This window comes from Canis lupus, chromosome 35, assembly GCF_048164855.1.
Source record: "Canis lupus baileyi chromosome 35, mCanLup2.hap1, whole genome shotgun sequence".
NCBI classification, from domain to species: domain Eukaryota; kingdom Metazoa; phylum Chordata; class Mammalia; order Carnivora; family Canidae; genus Canis; species Canis lupus.
The window spans coordinates 8,100,108-8,117,610 of record NC_132872.1 but is presented as its reverse complement, the minus strand read 5'-3'; the positions used below and the strand labels follow the sequence as shown (position 1 = coordinate 8,117,610).

At 50.8% G+C, this 17,503-nt stretch overlaps 1 protein-coding gene across 1 annotated transcript in view; it reads right to left on the bottom strand.

Moving 5' to 3' along the window:
* Positions 1-17,503, bottom strand: part of POPDC2 (popeye domain cAMP effector 2) — a 23,520-nt gene extending 6,017 nt beyond the window's left edge. The window contains exons 1-3 of the mRNA XM_072812360.1: positions 16,709-17,503; positions 12,078-12,186; positions 5,695-6,193 (exon numbers count right to left, since the gene is read on the bottom strand). Coding sequence (XP_072668461.1) covers positions 5,735-6,193; positions 12,078-12,186; positions 16,709-17,199 — 1,059 coding nt within the window. The 5' untranslated portion in view covers positions 17,200-17,503 and the 3' untranslated portion in view covers positions 5,695-5,734. The remainder of the gene's footprint in view (positions 1-5,694; positions 6,194-12,077; positions 12,187-16,708) is intronic.

Genomic DNA, 17,503 nt, shown 5'->3' with positions numbered 1-17,503 from the left:
TGGCAGGCGGCTGGGCTCCCGAGGGCCGGGAGGGAGCGGCTGCCTCAGCTGAGCGCACCCAGCACGGGGCCTTGGCGGGCAGTGGTGCCACCACCCAGGGAACCCGAGGCCCCGGGGCAGCTCCTGCCAGGCCACGGTCAAGGGCACGTTTTCCGCTCCAGGAATCTTTCCAGGGGTCCTGTGAGAAGAGTTGTGACCAAACTGCCAGCTACAAACGGACGTCAGAGCCCCCAGAGAGAGACACGGAGCGTGGCGGGTAGAGTGTGAACGGCGTGAACGGAGTGTGAAACTGTTGTCTCCTCTGAGCCAATAAAGGACACAGGTGAGGGACTGGCCAGTTCTTGGGTCCTCGGGGACTGAGGAGCTCGTCACGTGTGTTTTCTTTGGGTCACCACCTTTTTGCTGACCCTTTTGTTCTTAGGGGCCTCTGCCACTTGCTGCCTCCCCTGGAAAGCCAGACTGGGGGAAATAAGAGGGAAAATCAAGGGACGCCTGGGTGGCGCAGCGGTTTAGCGCCTGCCTTTGGCTCAGGGCCTGATCCTGGAGACCCGGGATCGAGTCCCACATCGGGCTCCTTGCATGGAGCCTGCTTCTCCTTCCGCCTGTGTCTCTGCCTCTTTCTCTCTCTCTGTCTCTCATAAATAAATAAGTAGAATCTTAAAAAAAAAAAAAAAAGAAGGAAAATCATGTACCTCTGACAGAGGGAGAGGGAGATTGCCAAACCATTCCACACACAATAGGATATTGAAATTCCTTACACATCCATCCAGCACTTTACAGATTACAAACTACCTTTATATTCGTTATCTCAACTACTCCTCACAGCAACCTGCCAAGGGAGACAGAGGCTACCTGTCTACCTATGAGTAGGTATGAATTATCTATGAGACCATTAGTCCCGTTCTGCAGATGAGAAACTGGTCCTTATGGTGGTTAAGTGGCAGAACCAGAGTCCGACCTCGGAAGCACAGAATCATAGCATCACAGAGTTAGAAGGCACCTTCACAGCAGTAACCCAGGGCATCCTTCTCTCAGAGCCTGAATCACCTTATAAGGTTTCTGAGATTTCCTCTTCTTCTTGCTTGGCCTCTTCCAATGGTGAGAAACTCACAATTCTTTGAGGCAACCCATTATTAACACAGAGCAAAGCCCTTCTCCTTGTAACATTCAGCTCTTAAGTCATCTCTGCCCTCGAGAACTGTACCAAAGGAAGGCAAATTCTAATTCCCCTTCTTTTTGAAATTTGGGGTTATCACTCTTGCTCATCTCTTCCAGGTTAAATACCTGCACTTCTTTCTCCTGTTACTCATGATGGTTCATGATGTAGTTACTGGGTACAGTGCCTGAAATATATAGTAGATACTCAAATGTCTGTTGAATTGGTTCTCTGGCCCTTGGTCCTGTGCTCCTTCCCTGACCACAGTTACCCCCATGTTGTAATCTGTTTCTCATTTGCTTGTTTATTTAAATAATAGGGAGAAAGACACCATCATATGGTTTCTACTTTCGAATCACAGAGTTTTCAGAATAATTTGAAAACATAATCAAAACTGTCCAGATTTCAAACAGCTTTTAATTAATTTGCGCTAACAAGACTTGTTCTCTGACTTAATTGCTCATTAGAGAGTTGAATTCACTGAGCATCTCCTGTACATAAGACGCCACACGGAGCACTGTGGAGAGTGTCCATGTAATTAAAACCTGTAGTGGAGGCCGGGTTAATGTGAGGTCTGATTGGAAGACCCTGCAGGAGTGTATCATGCAGTAGTGCTGTTTTGCCCATTAAAAGAAGCAGCATTCAATTCTGGGCACCACCAGATGAAAAGCCAGGCTCTGTCTTCCAAAGACAGTTCCAGTGGAAGCCCTGACTATTTTTAGCTGGTCTCGGTGTGAGAAACAAGCACCCGTGTCAAAGTGCTGAAGCTGTGTCATTCTCAATGAGGCAGGATGCAGCCAGCTTCGTGCCTCTTACATAAGCGCTGTGCCAGGACGAACAGCAAACAATCCTGGTAAGTCAAGAGCCAGGGAACAGAGGGTGAGTCGTGCCCTGCGTGTATAAAGGAAACCAGAAACAGAGGGTGAGTCGTGCCCTGCGTGTATAAAGGAAACCAGTCAATGGCTCCCCATCGCAAGGGACTATGCTTACTCATTAAAGTAATAACCCTAGAAGGGTTTTGATGGCAAATAAGTCAAACCAAGCACCTAAACACACAATTCCAGACAAGGCTCTCTGGTTTAAATTATCCCACTATCACAGACTGGATTGAAAGCCATTTGAAATTTGTACAACTTGATCAGGTTTTCAAGTCGTTCCCAAAACTCTGTGGTTTGGAAGTATATGTTTTTCCCATTCTATTACCTAAATAAACAAATGTTTAAAAACCTACTCTCTTTATATCGCCAGTGCTAATACTTTAGAAATGGAGTGATATTAGCCCTTTTCTCCTCTTGAGGTTCACAAAAAGCTGCATTTGCAAAGGGGTATTTCATATGATAGTCTTAAGGGCAGAGGAGCTTCGAAATTGAGTGGTGACCTCCCTTCACACAGAACATTTGCTCTGTCATCACATGGGAGGTGATAGAGTCTTGACAGGTACAGCATGGAGGGGACTTCGAGTCAAGTAGGACCCTCCATTCAGCAAGGAGGAGGACAGCCCTGAGTCAAAAGAGAAATTGTAGCGAAATATGGCAGATGGTTCTTACTGGAGGACACTTGGATGCCCTGGAGCCTGTGCCCATAATACTACTGACTGTGCTTTCTCTTTTCCTCTTCAGAAGAACTCATCCATGGCCTTCTTACATAAACCCAAGGAGACCTTTGGGGGCCAGTTGGTCCAACACACTCAAACGAAGAAAGTGAGATTTGGCGAGGTTGTGTGGTTTGCAAAAAAAATAGCAGACCCAGACGTAGAAGGCAGGACTGCAGCACCCAGTCTGGCCCTCTTTCTTGTTTATCATGCTGCCTCCTGATGTCTGGGAAGATTCACACAGTGAATGTGTAGCTGCCCACAGCTGGGCGTTTTCACCCCTTCACTTGAGTGGTTTTATCTACAGGTGGAGGGAGAGGTACCGATCTCAGAAGAGTATGGGTTAAAGACCGAGGTGGGGGTGCAGGGTAGTTTAGGAGGGAGAATAGACAGAGCGAGGCAGGAAAGTGGGGATAAAAAGGAAAAGAAGGTACTAGAGCAATACATGAAGAATAAAATGGGGGACGTGTAAGGAACAAATACAGAGAGGAGAAATTGCCTGAGAAGAAGAAGAAAAGGACTTTTTTCTAATTATGAGCAGCAAACTGAGGCAACCCAGGACCGAAAAGAAGTCAGAAAGAGGGAAGAAAGAAGAGCAAATGGAACCAGGGAAAGAGAAGGAAACAGGGAGATCGTGAGAACCCCAGGAGCTGCGTGGGCTGAGTGTGTACAAGCAGGTAGGCTGGACCGAGACGGGGTCCGCGGGGTGAAACCCATAAGTGTGGATGGGGGGCCTAGTGGGACGGTGGGAAGGGCGCCATCAGAGTGGCCGGTGCAAACGGGGGAACTCAGCACGTGATCGCAGGTCCTGGGTAGATCCATGGAATTAGTCCAGAAGCCCCCCAACTCTGCTTCTAGGGACCCAGGGACTATAGGAGACGACAGATTGCGAGTCTATAAAGCAAGCATTCTCACCTTTTATCACCCGCCCCCGCCTCTGTCATTTCCACGACTTGTTTGACAAAATCTACAGACATTCACTCGTTCACCTCGTGTCCCCTGGAAACCTTCCTCACTGGGCTAGCTTCTTGAAAGGTGTGTCAGCACTTCCCAAAGGACCATGGGTCCCTTAGGCCCCTGTGCCACACACGCACTTGGAATCGCCTCCCCAGTTGGCAACGGTGGGATTTTCCTTAGGAAAAGCCAGGCCCCACCATGGCTGGGTGGAGTCCCAGAGGAGAAGGTCACAGCACTGTGAGAGCAACCAGGGGGAAGGTGAGAGCAGTTTCCCAGAACTACTCAGTACAGCCTTTCTAGGACATTCTCCTGAGCTGTGAGGGAAATCCTGCCCTTCCTTTTTATGTTTTTTAACTTTTTTTAAAAAGATCTTATTTATTTATTTATTCATGAGAGACACCGAGGGAGAGGCAGAGACACTGGCAGAGGGAGAAGCAGGCTCCATGCAGGGAGCCCGATGCGGGACTCGACCCTAGGACCCCAGGATCACCCCTTGGGCTGAAGGCAGCCGCTCAACCCTTGAGCCACGCAGGGCTCCCAAATCCTGCCTGCCCTTCCTGTTAGGCCCTCCCACATGGTGCCCATCCACCTCACACAGGTGTGTGGTTTGTGAGGGGAAAACCAGGCAGCCGTGTGACCCGTATGATCAGAGTGACCAAGCAGCACCCAGTCCTCTGGCTGAACAAGAAGCGTACTCTCCGCTGGGCAAGAGGACAGCAAGGTGGGCGATTTGCCTCCCGGGGTCATCAGCCTGTATCACAAGCCCCTTAGAAGGATATGATTTTAACAGAGATCGCTGCCAATCCCAGCTACAGAGCGGCTGCTTTCCAGAAGCTACCTTTAGGCTCGCAAGAAACTGAACCCATAGGAGTTAGAACCGTGTGAGCTTTCTTCCCCTTTAGACCCAGGCTACAAACGGACTCCCCTTGAGCCCTAGCGAGCTAGGCCTTGACTGCTCACACACTGGCGACCAATTTAGTGACCATTTGCTTGCTCAACATGTCACCCAGCCCCCTTTCCAAAGTGCGAGGACACTTAATAAAAAAGGCGTTTTTAAAAGGATCCCCCTCATGCCTTGCATGCACCTGGAGGGAGCTCCCCCTGCAAGGTTGAGTTAGGCCACCGAGGGGACGGGCTTCACGTGGGGGTTTTGCCCTTGCAATGGGAGGCCTCTGAGGGGACAGGCTCCATGTAGGGGTTTTGCCCTTGCAATGGGAGGCCTCTGAGGGGACAGGCTCCATGTAGGGGTTTTGCCCTTGCAATGGGAGGCCTCCAAGAGGACAGGCTCCACGTGAGGGCTTTGCCCTTGCAATGGGAGGCCTCTGAGGGGCCGGGCTCCATGTAGGTGTTTTGCCCTGGCAATGGGAGGCCTCCGAAGGGACAGGCTCCGTGTGAGGGCTTTGCCCTTGCAATGGGAGGGCTCTGAGGGGCCGGGCTCCACGTGAGGGTTTTGCCCTGGCAATGGGAGGCCTCTGAGGGGACAGGCTCCATTAGGGGTTTTGCCCTTGAAGTGGGAGGCCTCTATGTAGGAGTTTTGCCCTGGCAATGGGAGGCTTCTGGAGGCCAGACTCCAAGTGGGGGTTTTGACCTTGCAATGGGAGGCCTCCACGTGGGGGTTGCCCTGGCAATGGGAGGCCTCCTCCACCTAGGGGTTTTGCCCTGGCAATGGGAGGCCTCTATGTAGGGGTTTTGCCCTGGCAATGGGAGGCCTCCGGGGGGACAGGCTCCACTGGGGGTTATGCCCTTGCAGTGGGAGGCCTCCGGAGGCCAGACTCCAGGTGGGGGTTTTGCCCTGGCAATGGGAGGCCTCCACGTAGGGGTTTTGCTCTTGCAATGGGAGGCCTCCGGGGGGACAGGCTCCACGTGGGGGTTGCCCTTGCAATGGGAGGCCTCCCCGTGGGGGTTGCCCTGGCAATGGGAGGCCTCCCCGTGGGGGCTGCCCTGCAAGGCGGGCTCGGGCCCAGGCGGCCGCCGCCTGCCGAGTACTTACGCGGGCTGGCGAGGCGGCGGGGGGCGCCCGGGGGCGGCCCTCACCTCATGTACTCCCCGTCACTCCTATAATCCATGAACGATTCTGATCCCGACACCTCCTCAAAATCCTCCAGCACCAGACTGGCGGAGTCCTCCCCCAGGAGGCCGCTGTCGGGCCTGGCCCCGGCGCGGGGCGGGGGCGCGGGCGGGGGCGCGGGCGGGGGCGCGGGCGGGGGCGCTCCGCGGGCCCGGGGCTCCCCGGGGGCCTTCTCGGCCTCGGGCCCGGCGTCGGCGGCCGCGGGCCCCAGCACGTGGTAGAGGCTGGGCAGACGGATGTCAAAGCGCAGCCCGAACTTGGCGAAGAGCTTGTCGTTGAGGGCGTAGAGCTTCTCGGAGATGTCGTAGCCCAGCAGGGCCGAGAAGAGCTGGCAGGTGTACCGCTCTTTGGTCAGAAGAAGGTGGAGGCTCTTCCGCGGCCAGGAGATGTAGCTACAGGGGGTCTCCGCCGTCAGAGTGACCTGAGGGCCCGGAGGAGAGAGCGGAGGCCTCATTAGCACCCCCTTAGACAGGCAGGGGCTCTGCAAACAGCTGCACTTGCGGGGAAGAAGCCGTGGGAGCCGCGCCCTGGCCTGGCCTGGCCTGGAGGGGGTCACATCCTGAAGGGGACCTTGCCCCTGCCCTGGCTCCAGCCCCCGTTCTTTGGCCTCACTCCCTGGAGCTGCAGCTTCACACCCGGTCTCCTCAGCTCTCACATTTCTTATTTCTCTCTCTCTCTCTTTTTTTTTTTTTGCGATTGCATTGATTTATTTATTTATTTTTTTAATTTTTATTTATTTATGATAGTCACACACAGAGAGAGAGGCAGAGACACAGGCAGAAGGAGAAGCAGGCTCCATGCACCGGGAGCCTGACGTGGGATTCAATCCCGGGTCTCCAGGATCGTGCTCTGGGCCAAAGGCAGGCGCTAAACCGCTGCGCCACCCAGGGATCCCTGCATTGATTTATTCATGAGAGACACACACACACACAGAGGGGCAGATACACAGGCCGAGGGAGAAGCAGGCCCCATGCAGGGAGCCCGATGTGGGACTCCATCCCTGGACCCCAGGATCATGCCCTGGGCCAAAGGCAGAGGCTCAACCGCTGAGCCCCCCAGGCGCCCCTCAACTCCACATTCTGTGGTCCCAAAGCTGACCCCCTTCAGGGCCGAGGGAAGTTCTGAGCCTGTTGTGAGAGAAACGGGGCCCTCCTTCGGCTCTGAAGCTAGGCTGCATGCTGATGACAGTTTGTTTTGAGAATCAAGAAGGGTAATATATTGCAGGAGGGATTAAGGAAGAGTTGGAAAGCGTCTCAGTCAGAGGAGAGCTCCTGACCAGGCACGCCAAGCTTCGTCACCTGGCCTGGAATTCAGGCCCAGGAAGCTGCTCTGGACTCGGCCATGACAATAACCAGGGAGATGTGACGGCTAAAGTCAGAAGAAGGGCGGAGAGGAAGAGGTGCTTTTAAGAGCACAGAGTCGAGGACGCCCCACTTTCCATTTATTTAGGCACCGAGGGATTTCTGAGCGCTCACTACGCACCCACCATGCAAAGCTAAATTACACTTGTGGGGTAGGTAGGTAATGTGTGCCTGGCATGTAGCAGGTGCTTGATAAACCCTTCTTAAAACGATGATGAGTGGTAAAGCTAGTGTTGAACTAGAAACATGCCTAGGATAGTGAAGGAATAGGGAGTAGAATCACACAATTTTTAATAATAGGATTGGCCACAGTATTTTTTAAAACTGTTTTAAAAAGATTTTATTTATTTATTTATTTATTTATTTATTTATTTATTTATTGAGAGAGAGAGAGAGAGCACAAGCAGGGTTGAGGGGGCGGGCAGAGGAAGAGGAAGAAGCAGGCTCCCCACTGAGCAGGGAGCCTGACACCGGTCTGGACCCCAGGACCCCAAGATCATGACCTGAGGTGAAGTCAGACGGTGAAGAATCGACTGAGCCACCCAGGTGCCCCACAGCCACAATACTTTAAAAATGAGAAGGCCAGCAGGGCTCACGATGAAGGTTTGTGAATGGAGACGGTGGAGATGATGGTGAGGGTGACGGCAGCTAACATTTATTAGGAGGTGACTGTGTGCCAGGCCTGGTGTTCAATTCTTCACGTGGATTTTCTAACTAAAGGTCGGGTTGACTTCCAACCGTCCTTTATCAGAGATCTTCCATAGTGCTTTGAATTCCTGCCTCGTGTCCCGGAGCCCCACTCCTCTTCTCTCCTCTCTCCTTCTGCAGTACCCCTCGTCCACTTTCTCCGCTCATTTCCTCCTCTCTGCTTCTCGCCCCCTACTCGGTAGCACCAAAGTCAGGCCCCTCAATTACTTCATCAAGGCTGGGATCTGGCTTCAAGTTCCAGCGTCCCCCCTTGACCAGCTGTGTGGCATCGGACAAATCACTTAGTCTCTCGGGACACCCTGCCTCAGGACAAAACCTGCTGAAAGTAATGCTCACAATCTGCCCGTTCCTAGCAGCTCAGTGAGGAGGTGTCACTGGGCGCCGGGCCCCCGCTGCAGGTGCACCTAATAGTAATTCCCAAACAAGAAATCAGAGTCCTGACTCTGAGGCGGATGTACGTCAGAGCCACTCTGGACGTAACCAGGGTCCTTGACACCAAACACAAAGACCTTGGGCATGCTTATGAACGTGATCTTAACTTCTTCTGCCTTAGAATAGATCAGAATCCTTTTTCTTCACCCCCCTTCCCTGGCTAGCTACCACCTCATTAGTTTACCCCCTTTCTCAGCAAAACGCCAGGGAAAGAGTTGCCCGGACGTGGTGTCTCCAACTCCTCTCCTCTTGCTATCTCGGAAACCAACAAGGCTTTGTCCCTCGCGGGCCACACACACTGCTCCTGGTGTGGTCACCGGTGACCTCTAAGCTGTGATGTGATGCCAGTTTTCCTGGTCAATCCTGCTGATTCTCCTTCCTCTATGATACACTTTCTCTTCTTGGCTCGCAGGGTACCCCACTCTCCTGGGACGATCACCTGGCCTCTCCTTGAGGCTTCCTTTGTCCTCCAGCTTCTACACACTAGAGTATCCCAGGATCGGTCCATTCTAAAACCCTTTCTCTCTCTAAACTCACTCACTCAGCGATCTCATCTGATCCAATGGCTTTCAATAACACCTGTGTGCCAAAACTTCCAAATCTGTATCTCAGCCCCACACTACATCCCTTAATTTTAGACAGATATTCAACTGCCTGGGCAGCATCTCTGTTGCAATGTCCATAGATGACGCGAATCTAATATATCCAAACAGGAACTTCCTCTCTTCCCCCCAAACCGATTGGACTTGCAGGCTCCCTTATTTCAGTTGATAGCAGCTCCATCTTTCCACTTGCTCAGACCAAAAGCCTTAGAGGCTTCTTTGGTCCTCTTTCTCTCCCACACACTACATCCAAAGCCTTAGGCAATCCTTTCTGCTCTATTTAAGAAATTTATGTACCAGCCCTACCTGATCTGGTTCCTCATCCATCTTTGACTTACTCTCCTGCTATTCTCTTCCCTTCCTCTCTCTGTTCCAGCCACACTGGCCTCCTTTCTGCACCTCAAACATGCTAGTCCCTCCTGGCACAGGGCTTTGGCACTGGCTCTTCCTGTCTGATATGCTCTGCCTTCAGCTTCTCAGACCTCACACTATCACCTCCCCCAGGTGTTTGCTCAAGTGTCACCTGCTCAACACAATCTTCTATGCCACCTTCTTTAAAACTGCAGCTAGGAGCACCTGGTGGCTCAGTGGTTGAGCGTCTGCCTTTGGCTCAGGGTGTGTTCCTGGGGTCCTGGGATCGGGTCCTGCATCCGGCTCCCCACAGGGAGTCCGCTTCTCCCTCTGCCTGTGTCTCTGCCTCTCTCTCTGTGTCTCTCTCATGAATAAATTAAAATAAAATAGCAACTAGGCCTTCCTTATACCACTCTATTTTTTTACTAGTCCTCATTATCTTTTAACATATTACTTAATTATTCATTATGCCTATGTCTTATTTTTTATCTCCTCTACTAGAATGCGAATTGAACAAAGGCAGGGAACTTCCTCTGTACTGTTCACTGATACGTCCCAAGCATCTTTAACAGTGCCTAGTATATAATAAACACTCAGTAAACATTACTTGAATGAATGAATGAATAAGTCAAGTAAAGACTACAAATCTTACATGTTGCAAAACAACTGACTGTCACTTTCTCAGGTCCTCTATACAATTCTTCCTCAAAGGTCTTCAGGAAACCTGCATATTGCCTGGTTCCCACATATAGACGCATATGTCTATAGTAAAGTATTGACAACCTTTCTCTCTAATTCTCATTTCAGAGGCTGGTGAAATGGATTAAATGATGTAACATATGGAAAGAGGACTTGTGTCCAGTAAGGCACAGGCTAAATTGGAGACATCATGATGATTTCTGTGTGATGCTTCCTCTGCTATGTTCCCGGTGACTAAGGAGAGGGCCCCAGTGCTGAATACTCCATAAATTCTTATTTAATTGGATCGCTGAGAGGTATGATGGAACATTGACTCATTGGTGGTAAACACGATGAGAATTAAGATTTAGACAGTCACTGTGGATTGTCCTTTTAGTCCTCAAAGACTGTAATCCCAAAAGGCAAGGACAGGGTGAACCTGACATTTACAAAGAGGAAATGAGACTTTATACAGCCAATAGCGAACGTGTGGATCTCATTGCTCCCAAAGGAGGTGCTCACTAAAAATATAAATGGGAGGACTATGACAGTAGCTACATTCCAGGCTGAGAGGCCATCTGGGGTTATAGCCCCTCCTTTTAAGCAGAGCTTAGAGGAGGACACCCGGCTTATCCACCACCTGTTCCTTGGCGTCAGTGTCAGAAACAGAGCCTGGTCTGGCTGGCTCAGGACCTGACTCGGCCCTCCTGGAGGTTAATAGAGGCCTGAAGAGTTCTCATAGAGAACTGCTGGGCTGGTTTGAGAGGGTGGGTGCATGTTCGGAGTAAGAGGAACATGATCAGTGGAGGTCAATGGCTGGTAGCCGGGCAGTGGGATCGGGATTGCCTCTCAGGGTCTGTCCTCAAAGAGCCGGGAGTTAGGGTGGAGCAGAAACAGGCCCAGCCAGGTGGCCCAGCCATGTGTCTATTCTGGGGTTAGCTCATATGCTAGCTTGAGGGACTCCCCCAATAGAAGCAGTAGAAATCACATGGAACCCAGTACTAGCAAACTATCTGCTGGACAGGGGAGTCCCTGTAACGGTGTGTGTGTGTGTGTGTGTGTGTGTGTGTGTGTGTGTGTCTGTGTACTCCACTCTACTGGTGACCTGCTCATTTTAAAAAAGAACAGAACAGAAATAGTAGAGCCAGACAACTTCACTTTGCCACTTTCTAGCTGAAGACTTTGGGCCAAGTGCTTGATGTTTCAGAGCCTCAATTTTCTTATCTGTTAAATGGGGTATTAATAATATCCAATCCAGAGGGTTGTTTTGAGAATCAATAAGGCAGTATAATATTTAGTGCCTGACATATACTAGCCATTCAGGAAACGAGAGCTACAAAGCAGGGAACCAAGGTTTGAAGGATTGGCAGAGAGAAGAGCAGGGACCAAGCAACCAGGCCCCTACCTTGGAGCATGTCGGTGAACGCCTCAGAGTTCTCTGAGACACCAACTGCCCACTGCCAAGCCAGTTCAGCAAACCCTTATTAAACACCTACTGTGTTCAGGGTACTGTCTTTTGGAGCCTGAGAATAGAGAGGAGAGGAAGCCCAGATTTCTACCTCAAAGGCTTGGGAAAGGAAACCAGGGCATCAGAGCAGAGAGCTATCTGTGCACCAGTCAGCAGAAGTAAAAGGAATGGGAAGCCACACAGCCAGGAGCATGAAGCTGTGGGAATAGAGGCTGATGAGGTCAATCTGGGCAGGCTTCAGAGGAAGTAAGATGCCACTGCCTCATTTAGATGGGGGAAGTGCATTTCAGATAGAAGGTCCGGTAGGGGCCAGCCATGGCCGGTGCAAAGACAATTGGGATGTGTTTAGGGAAGTGCTGGGGGTTCCATTCCGTGTAGCTGGTATGAACAAAAACTGTGAAGGAGGAAGAGGTTGGAGATGTGGCTGGATATCACTAACGGTCTTAGGTTACTCTCTAAGGAGTGTGGATTTTTATTTGGTGGTTGCTGGGGTCACTGGGGTCTTCTGGATATGCTCCGCCTATTAGGGTTAGTCCCTCTCTGCCCCAGCCCACCTCTGCCAGCAGCCCAGGCACTCTTTCCCCAGAAAGAGAGCACTCCCACCACCAGCATCATACAGGCAGCGGTTCAAAGAACAGACGTGAGTGGGGAAAGTGGAGGGGGGCATATTATTGGGTGGCAGTGCCGCCCCAGGCTCCCTATTACCTGAAACACTCCCTCCTCAGAGGGCCGCAGCGATTCCCACTCGGGAGAGTCCATGAACTGGTAAGGAAAGATGTAGTGCAGGAACTGCCCGTCCTGGCTCACACGAACCCTGGCAAAAGGAGAGAAGAGACCATGTGGAAAGAGGGAAGTGGTTACCCAAATCCTCTTCAGTCTAAATTCCATATTTTAAAATGGAAAATGATGGGATCCCTGGGTGGCTCAGTAGTTTAGCGCCTGCCTTTGGCCCAGGGCATGATCCTGGAGCCCCGGATTCGAGTCCCACGTCGGGCTCCTTGCATGGAGCCTGCTTCTCCCTCTGCCTGTGTCTCTGCCTCTCTCTGTCTCTCTCATGAATAAATAAATAAAATCTTTTAATAAAATAAAATGGAAAAGTATTAGGATCCAATAAGGGCTTTTCCCTCCTCCCCCCAGAAAACTCAGCTTCAACCTCTCTCAAGGGTTGAGTTATACAGCAAAGGAGGTGTCTCTGCCAAACAAAGGGAGGCAGATAAAAAGATCTCAGAGGCACACTCAGTGGGAAGGAGCTATTGTTCCTTTTTTTTTTTTTTTTCCTGGAGCTTTACTGAGTAAATAAATACGCATGGAGTACCTCCCGTGTTCCTGGAGGTCTAGAAAAACAGAGTTGGGTATGATCTGATCCTTGCCTTTAAGGATTTCACAATTTAGTGGAAATCACAGGCACGTACATAACTGGCTGTAAGTCAATGTGTGCTGTTGTGGAACAGGAGACTAGAGGAGGGACAGAGCTTGGTTCCCTTCGAGCGGCAGATTTCTCAAAGATGACATGAGCTGACTTTTGAAAAACGAATAGGATGTTGGGAAGCCAATAAGGATGGGCATAGATGGAGAGCTGGGAAATGCGGTACGGTCACCTGTTTACCCATCGCTGCTCTTCCTCTTCGTCCACGGCACTAGAGTTTTGGGAGGGCTTGCAGCTGCGCGGCTAGACTGCATTTCCCTGTGGCCCCTGCAGCTAGGTATAGCCACGTGAAAAAGCTCTGGCCAAATGGGGTATTAGCCTCCAAATCTGGCTCCTGATGACTACGTGCATGCATACAAATTACCAGAGACCATCACCGATTAATAAGCTATTGCCTTTTATCTGACAACCTAAAGATGGAAGACAGAAGGGGATGTGGCTCTCAAGCCAAGCCAAGGATGTGTCAGCCCATGGTCTCTAATGGCAGAAGCAAGCTTGCTCCTACAAGACCAGGTAACATATAGAGGTAGCCGGCAGCACTTCCCTGAGTAATTAACGGGCACAAGAGAAAATTAAGTGCTGTGCTCTCCTACCTCAGGGTCTCCACATCGTCTGTCCCTCTAGCTAGACCTCGTCCCAATCTCCACTTTCTCCTCAGGTCTCAGCTTAAATGTTCCTTCTTCCAGGAAGTTCCATCTGACTTCCCCCCAAAAAGTTAGCTCCCCCAGGTACAAGCTGTCAGGACACTTGGCATTTCTCCTTGGAAATATGTCTTTGAGCCACCACTACGTCAAACATTAATTATTGATTTTCTTGACAGACAGTGGGAACAGTATTTTTCATATTTTAAAAAATCACCGAATCCTTAGTCCCTTGCACTTTTAATAAATATATTTGGAAGGAAATCCCTGGGTGGCTCAGGGGTTGAGTGCCTGCCTTCGGCCCAGAGCGTGATCCTGGAGTCTTGGGATTGAGTCCCACGTCGGGCTCCCTGCATGGAACCTGCTTCTCCCTCTGCCTGTGTCTCTGCCTCTCTCTCTCTCTCTCTCTCTCTCTCTCTCTGTCTCTCATGAATAAATAAATAAATAATATTTAAATATATATATATATATATATATATATATATATATATATATATATATTTGGAAGGGGAGGGGCACCTAGGTGGCTCAGTGGGTAAGCATCTGCCTTCAGCTCAGGGTGTGATCTTGGGGTCCGGGGATCAAGTTCTGCATCAGGCTCCCCACGGGGTGCCTGCTTCTCCCTCTGCCTGTGTCTCTGCCTCTCTCTGTGTCTCTCATGAATAAATAAGTAAAATCTTTAAAAATATATATTTTTGGAAGGGGAGAAGTGAGAAAGGAAGGTAGGAATGAGGGAGAAAGGAGAGAAGAAAGGAACATTGAACAGATGAAATCACTTGTGTCACCATAAAAGGGGAGCAACATCTCAAGAAAAAGCTTCTCATACACAGGAAGAGACACGACAAGAGAGAGTGAGGCTGCTGCTGGATACACTCAGTTCTCGGGCAAGGGGTCTGATCACTCCAGCAAACTACTAGGAGTGACATCATTTAAAGTACAACATCTAATGAGCCCACGTGGCTCCCTGAAGCCATTGAAATTGGTATACTGTGCCCTTTATCATGGAAGTCTCTTCTTTCTTCTCGATCCCCTGGACAAGTACTTTCCCCTACATGAAGAGCTTAGTGAGGTGCGAGCTCAGGAGGCTGTGCACGAGACAATTCTGTATGAGAGAAGCTCACCAACAGTAAGCCCAGCTTAACCGGGTGATAAACTTTGGGGAAGTCACTTGGCCTTTCTGAGTCCTAAGAGGGACTAGTCGCATGTATTAAAACAGAAAGGGCATCGGAGGTTTCAGCAAAGAGCTCCAGATAAGAGCCTGCACATGATATGGGGAGGTCTGCACCGGAAGCCCCTATCCCTACCTTCCCCCCCTTCCCCCCACACAGAGCTCTTGTTCACAGCTTGGAGGTGTTTGGTCTATAACCAGCCCAAGCTGCAGTGATTCTCCTTTAAAACTGGAGCCTGGTCATAGACAGGAAGCCTTTTCTCCCAGCTCCAATTGAGCAAAGTTGAGACAAGATGACATTGAAAGATAACAAATAAAACTCTCACTCCAAACCTTGAAAAGCAAGAAAAAAAATTGTCTAATTTCTGACTCGGGTTCTGGATGCCAAGTATAGTAGGAAAAGCCACACTGAGGGGGCAAGCCCACCTCCCCCTCATAGGGAAGCGGTGTGATACAGGTTCATGGCAAATCCATCATATAAAAAAAAGATGGTCAAATAATACAATAGTCGTAATACGCTTCCATAAACGTACACCATACAAGTGCTGTGGGCCTTTCTCCCTCCTGACTCAGTGACCTCCTTTGAACAGAGGAGCTCCGAGCAGCACACACCATCCTGGATCTCCTGAATGAGAACGTTTCTTAAATTGTCTTTATTTTAACCATGGAACTGTCGGTGGCAAACATTTTGGCAACAGTCATAATGTACCTGTACTTACACATGTATTTATTTACAAGTAATTGCATTTGCTTATACTTCAGTTTATTCATAGATGAAATGAAATGTCTCCCCGCAAAATCTCATGGATCATTCAATCCGGGACTCTGAGTCCAAACAAAATCACATGTACACCTAATACTTTTGATTCTACGCAGCAGTACGACACAAGCGCACGCTGTTACTATTGGTAGCCATTGTAGTTCCATCATTATCATTCCGAAACTTTGTGTTTTCCCACTATGTGGTTGGCAGTCTTATCTGGTTCCCCTCCACCCCCCGGCCCCCTGCCACCCCCTTGGAATCAGAGCCTTCTGATAAGATTACTATCTTTTCTATCACCTTCTCCTGGTCTCAAAAAAGCAGGGAAGGAAACTGAGGACAAAGCTTTCGAAATACTTTGCTTGCTTTCACAGAGGCAGCCCAAGTGTATCAGGTTAAGTAATTTAATGTTGGATGCTCAGCCCCATATGTAAGCCCCACGAGGGTAATATTTCAAAGATTCCACAACTGCCTACCAAAGGTACAGCATGGAGCCCCATGGTATTTGTTCAGAGGATGCCAGCCAACGGCCAGCACTCGCGTATAGGCTGATGGGGCATACTCTAATCCTTACGAAGGCCACTTCTGCTAATTTCCGCTGTCACCCATCCTAAAAGACCACTTCTGCTAATTTCTGCTGTCAGCTAGGTATCTGCACCAAATTCTCAGTGAGACATGTGTGGGCACCACTACTCTTCCCTCACTGTGTGGTCCTCAGATTTATAGTACTTGATCACTGGTCTGGAAGAATCTCAACACAACAAATGGGAATGGAAAAGTGGACAAGGAATATTCTCTCTCTCCACCTGGTTGTATACTAAGTGGCTTTCCCACAGAGTTTATATAGGATATCCTCAACATAATTGGGGCTGTTTCCTTGATGCCCTGGCAAGGAACAGCTGCTGTTCCCTTCACATAGTTGGCCCTTAGGAAATCCTGAATACATACAGAAGGAGAAAACCAGCCTTATTGAAATATTCAATTTGTCAAAGCTCCCCGAGACACTGTGGCAGCTTACGCAATGACCTGCTGGTGCGTGTAATACACGTGTGTGTGCACTCATTTTAGACCCAGGCTTAAGAAACCCTCACCCCACACTTCCCAGGACCAAGTGCACACACAGTCTTTCCTGCCAACGGAGAAGATGCCTCATGATCTTGTTTCCTCTTGGGAAATGCTGAGAAAGAGGAACCAAGCCCCTGCTTCGAAAAATCTGTTTCTGTTTGTTTGACTTGCCACATCCGTCCCTCAGTGGAAGGGGCCTCAGAATGGAAAGGGACACAGTAGGAAATGAGAAGCACGGGCGGAGGGGGGATGCTGAGCAGCGACAGAGTAGCTTACCGGCCAGAGAGTAGCAGGGACAGGCGGTTGATGGGCGTCTCGCCCTCCACAGCGTACGTCTGCTCAGTGGCCAGAGTCAAGACCCGCTCCTCGCAGCAGCGAACAATCTCCTTGTACACCTGCAGAGGCACCTGCAGGGGTAGACACAGGGTCTTGTAGAGGACATCGAACTCCTCGGGGAGGGTGTTCTTGCGCAGGCGGTAGGCCAGGTGCGCCAGCTGGAGCACGCAGGCCACTGCCAGCAGGAAGCTCCAGAGGACGATGTCCAGGCCGCAGGCATCAAACCAGCCCCACATCAGGCAGCACACGTAGCCCGTGCCCAGGAAGCCAAAGAGGTAGAAGCATCCATACACCCCGCTGCCCCCCATGAAGCCCAGGAGCAAGAAGCAGTTGGCCAGGTGGAAGACGGCCCCTTCCAGGTCCCGCTTCCAGCCAAGGCACGCGGGGCCCTGCCACGGGGCCTGGCCCGCGGGGCTGCTGTGGGCGCTCATCCTCGGGGGCTCGGAGCCTCCCGGGCCCTGAGGCTGTCCCCGCGGAGCAAACTGGCAAAACCGGATTAATCTGTCCTCCCAGGGGTCTTGTCACGTGCGGCTTCTGGCCCCCAGGGCCGCCTGTCCTGAGAGGAATGCTTCGGGCAGCTTGGGGAGTAACCTGCAGAGCACGGGACCCTCCATGCAGGATCTCAGGGCTGCCTTCCCCTCCCGCTGTCCCGCAGCAAGGCCCCGGCCCTCTCGGGGAGCTCTGGCGCGCGTCCCCGGCTGCAGGTCTCTCCGGACGGTCCTCGCATTTGGCTCT